Source organism: Diachasma alloeum, unplaced genomic scaffold (assembly GCF_001412515.2).
Source record: "Diachasma alloeum isolate Michigan unplaced genomic scaffold, Dall2.0 Dall_scaffold_00200, whole genome shotgun sequence".
Classification (NCBI taxonomy): domain Eukaryota; kingdom Metazoa; phylum Arthropoda; class Insecta; order Hymenoptera; family Braconidae; genus Diachasma; species Diachasma alloeum.
In genome coordinates, this window is record NW_021680365.1 from 2,437,241 (window position 1) to 2,443,137 (window position 5,897).

Here is a 5,897-nt window from a genome sequence, read left to right on the forward strand (position 1 = left end):
GAAAAAATTTTTTTTTTCAGATTTTCAAAGGGTCAGATTTTCCGTTTTCCGGGGGGAAAATTGACTTTCGCCAAAATCGAATTTTTTAGCCGGGTGAACGTTGATTCCATCTATTTAAGCGACGGGCTATTCAGACCTCTCAAAACTATGTGGAAAAAGTAAAAACAGAAAAAATTTTTTTTTTCAGATTTTCAAAGGGTCAGATTTTCCGTTTTCCGGGGGGAAAATTGACTTTCGCCAAAATCGAATTTTTTAGCCGGGTGAACGTTGATTCCATCTATTTAAGCGACGGGCTATTCAGAACTCTCAAAAGTATGTGGAAAAAGTGAAAACTGAAAAAAAAATTTTTTCACCCCGACCCAAAGTGTCAGATGTTGGATTTTTTCAAGGGGAAAGTCGGTCAAAGGGTCACAAGGGTCACGAGGGCCAGTGTCAGATCTTGCATTTTTCCAGGGGGAAAGTCGACTTTCGCCAAAATCGAATTTTTTAGCCGGGTGAACGTTGATTCCAACTATTTGAGCGACGGGCTATTCAGAACTCTCAAAAGTATGTGGAAAAAGTAAAAACAGAAAAAAAAAATTTTAAGATTTTCAAAGGGTCAGATTTTCCGTTTTCCAGGGGGGAAAGTCGACTTTCGCCAAAATCGAATTTTTTAGCCGGGTGAACGTTGATTCCAACTATTTGAGCGACGGGCTATTCAGAACTCTCAAAAGTATGTGGAAAAAGTAAAAACAGAAAAAAAAAATTTTAAGATTTTCAAAGGGTCAGATTTTCCGTTTTCCAGGGGGGAAAGTCGACTTTCGCCAAAATCGAATTTTTTAGCCGGGTGAACGTTGATTCCAATTATTTGAGCGACGGGTTATTCAGAACTCTCACAAGTATGTGGAAAAAGTGAAAACTGAACAAGTTGTTTTTTCAGATTTTCAAAGTGTCAGATTTTCCGTTTTTCCAGGGGGAAAGTTGACTTTCGCCAAAATCGAATTTTTTCGCCAAGTGAAGAATGATTCTGTATTTATTGGCCCCTCTAATGCCAATTAATGGAATCTATTGAAGCATATCTCCGCTGATAAAACAAATACAGTCAATAGAAAAGACAATGGATGGATTTTCAATATATTTCGTATCCAAAAGATCTTGTTATTTTGTACAATTCAATAAAAATTGACAATTTCATTGCCTTTGGTTATGCGAATTTATACAGAGGTTTGTCTTTCCAAAATTTTTGAAAAAATGTGTGCAATAACAATTACGAATTAGTTTTTCAAAATTCAACTCCTACACAGCTAATTTCGTTTTGTTTAAAATAAAAATTTGCACCATTCATGTAAAATAGGCAGAAAAAATATCCTTAAAATATTGAAAATATATTCTCGATTCTTGCAGAACTTTTTCGGGCTAGTTTACATGAATGGCAATTTTTTATTAAAAAAATTACGAAATTAGCTGTGTAGGAGTTGAATTTCAAAACACTAATTCGTGATTGTTATTGTACACATTTTTTCAAAACTTTGAAAAAAAAATCTCTAGCTCAAAAATTGGAAGCCCTGGACTATTTTTAACATTTGAAGCGTCTGCGAGGCAAACGATCAATAAACAATTAATTCTTTTGCACTAATTATTCATTTTTAGACATATATAATCAATCTTCAACGTATGAGAAATCGCATGCCAATAGCCCGCGACCTTTAGCACTCATAGTAGTCTCTCCTTAAATTGCTTATTTTCTTCGTTTTTCAACAGCAATCAGAAACTTACTGAACAATGTAATGTGAAAGCGAATTCAGAATAACAATATTCAAAATCAATACGTCTCAGTTTTAGTGTCTCTAGCTGCATTACAATCTAATACGAAATAATTTCTCTTTAGACTTGGCGCATTGGAATATTGAGCTGTGGTGCAACAGTAGCAATGGTTCTGATAGTGTGGAAGCGATTGAAGCATATCCCCAGTGATAAAATGAATACGGTCAACAGAAAAGATGATGAATGTAAAAATAAAGTATCTCTAGCTGCGGAGCAAGTGTGTGGGGAGGGAACACAGGAAATCAAAGAATTACCTCAGCCTAGCTGGGCCAAAGTGGGAGAGATAAAGGAATTGTACTTTTATCCACTCAAGTCAGGTCGGGGGAGAGAGGTTCATGAGTGTGAGTTCACTGAATATGGAATTGCATTGGAGGATAAAGCAGGCTTGACTCTGAGAGACAGGTGAGTCACTTTAGTTTCATTCTGAATGAAGAAGTTCAGGGAATATAATTGCGAATGGAGAAAATTAGACTATGATGAGAATGTTTCCCATCCAAATTTCAGCTATAAAAAAAATAAAAGATCATTCAATCGAGTGAACCCGTCGTCAAAACTGACAGATCGATTTTGTCTCATTTTCAATTCTCTTGACGGAGAGAAATTAGTAGCGAAGTGGTGAAACGGTTTAAGTCGACTTATCTCCCAGCTGAGTTTTAGAGGAATATTTCCGAATCTAAGGGAGATAGCGGAATTTTCATAATTACATTTGTTGTAGCTCTCAATCGGTTCTACAAAAAAGGTTATAATGAAAATTTTGCTATCTCCCTTAGATTCCGAGATATTCATTGAAAACTGGCTAATAGTCAAAATTGACTTGAACCGTTTTACCACTTCGCTATACTGAAATGTTCACTAAAAATTACGGAACTCACAATTCGTTCACCAATTACAGAATCGAGTCAGAAAATTTAGGTGACAGTACATGGACTTTCGCGAAGACCGAATTAGTATTGTTCAAGGAGAGTCACTATTGTTATCTCTTTTGTCATTGCTCATATTCTCTTAATCATTTTTACATTCAAATCACGCGTAATTCAAAGAGAGGATATTCTAGATTAAGAAGTATAATTTTCTCCGGATTAATCAGTTGAAATGTTCCTTCATGTTGATGTCTTTCAGGATGTTTTTAGTATACAATGAGGACACCGGAAAGTTTGTAACTGGCAGAAACTACCCGACGCTGATCCTGGTGAGTCTCACCGCTGTAGACGACAGCCGAGTACGACTCCAAGCGACCGGAGTACCAAATCTGACGTTTGCGTTACCGAAATCTTCGAATGACCCATCGGCTGTCAACTGTAAAATGTGGTGGGGGGAACCGGTGAAATGTATCGATTGTGGACCGGCGCCTGCCCAATGGATATCGAAGTTCGATGAATAATCCAAGACATTTAAATGTGGAATTTTCAAAGGGAATGCTTTAATCATTGTGGCTTTTATCTGCAGCTTCCTAACGGGAACTCATTCAGGACTGAGGGTTGGTATCGCGTTGGCGGGGAGGAGGAATATACTGAAAGGGCCGTGGGAGAGGTTCACCAAGGTTTATGAGACACTCAGGAGTGAAGACACGGTGAATGGATTAATAGTTCTAATTGAGTAAAGGAGTGGTCCATCACGTCCGAAAAAATTTAATAGAAAAACCTAGCGAATTCGCTAGACAACTCTATTGCATATCTATTAGACATTCTGTTAGTTTTGGTCTCACCAAATGTTCATTCATTAATAGTTAACGAATGCATATTTGAGGAGTCTTGTTTGACTCATTTGTTAACTATTAACGAATATTTATTTGGCCATATTCAACTCTATCATTTGTTAATAGTTAACAAATCTCGTTTGAAATAAATCAATCATTCTATCAGTGTTGATCAAATTATCGTAAGTACGACGGTTCGCTAATTATTTTAGCCTCATCAGGCTCTGGCAAGCCAATAACACAAAGAATTATGAATCCACATGTAAACAAACTGAGTGTCATAACATAATCAATAAGTTCTCGTCTGCACTTGATATTCGGATTGACACAAAAACTAAAAAATAAATAGATATTAAATCCTACACCTTGACGTGATCAAAATCTATTCAGATTATTTTAATTTTCATTGTGTAGGAGAAATTTTCATTTATTTCATCTTATTTTGTTGGAAAAATATGTAAAAAAATATCTTGAATTGGCGCAATTTATACAAAAAAAATTATAAAACATACATTTATTATATCTTATACATATATTTATATGTTATATACTATATCTTATTATTTAGTTTTATTTTTTATATATTTTTTTATGGGGGTTGAGATATTTTCTGTAGAACTTCCTCGTTTCAAATTTTGCAAGTTATTTTTTCATTCCATTTTTCTATGCTTTTCATCAAGAAAATCAAATAAAAAAACTTGAAAAATTTGAGCTGAGGAAATTCTATAGAAAATATCTGAATAGTATTCTAAGCTGTATAGAAAAATCAAATTCTATTGAGTTTTTCTATAGAAAGTTCGATAGAATTCCAATAGGTCAGTCTAGCGAATTCGCTAGGTTTTTCGATGAAATTTTTTCATACGTGTCCTTATGTAAACAGAAACCCCTGGATAGACTAAATTATCTCCTTTCCGATTGCGAAAAGAATTATTTTCAGATCAGTAACCACTTAGTTTGAAAATTCTCTAGTCTTCTAAGGATCTAAACTGAACACAGAAATGTCCCGAACACGGAGAGAAATGTTCAGTAAAAATTACGAAACTCACAGTTCGCTCACCGATTACGGAACCGATTCAGAAAATTTGAGTGACAGTAGCGTAATTTTTCACAGGAGATTCAGGTAAAAATTACGAAATGGTCTGCAAAAATTCCGTGATTTTATGCAAAAGTTACGTGACAGTTCCGTAAAATTTCCTACAATCACATTTCGCTCCGGAATTCCGGAAAACATACGTAATTTTGATTGAATATTTCTCTGCGTGAATACGCATATACATATATTCCATTCATTTATGTATTAATTTTCCCATTTTTCTTCAAGGGTTTCTTCGCTGATTTAGCAAGCTACATGCTAATGTCAAAGTCCTCCCTAGACGAATTGAACCGAAAATTGAACAATCCCATCTCACCTCTCCAATTTCGTCCGAATATCGTGGTAGCTGGCGCTGAGCCATTTGACGAGGACAACTGGGAGTGGATAAAGATCGGTGACAACGTAGTCATCAGAAACGTGAAACCCTGTCCGAGGCAAGCTTCATTTTTTTCTAAAGACAAAATAACGAAATCAACACTGATAAGACTTCGGATTCGAAATACAATAGAGGGTTTCATGTTCATTGTTACGCAATTGACGTTCCAGATGCTCGATGATCGGAATCGACCCTCAGACTGGTGTGTTGAATGAGCAAGAGCCATTCAAGGTATTAAAATCATTCCGGGAGCAGACGGATGAGCGGAGAATCAAAGTAGATGGGAAGGCACCGGTAATGGGAATCTATTGTGGCCTGTATTCAACTGGAAATGTGAAAATCGGCGATGATGTCTTTGTTCACATGCCTAAAACCCTTTGTGCAACTCCTGTCTAATGTTTTAACGAAAAACTATTGAAAAAATCAATCAAAAAATCATTCTTTTCAATGAAAAATTTTCAATAGAAATTATTTTAGAGGAAAAATTAGAGGAATTTTACTTTTCTACATCACTTAATTGTTCTATAGAATTAATTAATTTTTCTATACAAATTTCCTTCGTTTGCGTCGGTACAGTAGGGAGTAATGCTTGGATCATGACGAGAATATTCACGCGACGGGCGGACGAGAGTGGGGGAGAGTGTCGAAGAGTGCGCAAGCGAGGAGAAAAAAAGGGGATTCCCCGGTTCCGTTTAGTTTTCACATTTCACTGTCGTTAGTATAGGAGGCGTAAGCATACCAAATTCAATGTTCAAATCATGATGTAACCTTGTCTACATTTTTATTGACACTTCTTCATCGATTAAGGTTTTTTTTCTTGTAACCATTCCATATTGTTCTTTGGAGTAAAAATGACATATCAAAATGGAAGAAGAGAAATTCGTTATCGACATAATGCAGTTGAAATGAACTACATTAGTTTATTTTTC

The 5,897-nt window shown here is 35.6% G+C and overlaps 1 protein-coding gene across 1 annotated transcript in view; it reads left to right on the forward strand.

Annotated features, from left to right (window-relative positions):
* Positions 1-5,480, forward strand: part of LOC107035709 (mitochondrial amidoxime-reducing component 1) — a 7,852-nt gene extending 2,372 nt beyond the window's left edge. The window contains exons 2-6 of the mRNA XM_015253264.1: positions 1,868-2,205; positions 2,923-3,171; positions 3,250-3,373; positions 4,821-5,026; positions 5,139-5,480. Of these exons, the coding sequence (XP_015108750.1) occupies positions 1,868-2,205; positions 2,923-3,171; positions 3,250-3,373; positions 4,821-5,026; positions 5,139-5,364 (1,143 nt within the window). The 3' untranslated portion in view covers positions 5,365-5,480. The remainder of the gene's footprint in view (positions 1-1,867; positions 2,206-2,922; positions 3,172-3,249; positions 3,374-4,820; positions 5,027-5,138) is intronic.
* The last annotated feature ends 417 nt before the right edge of the window (positions 5,481-5,897 follow it).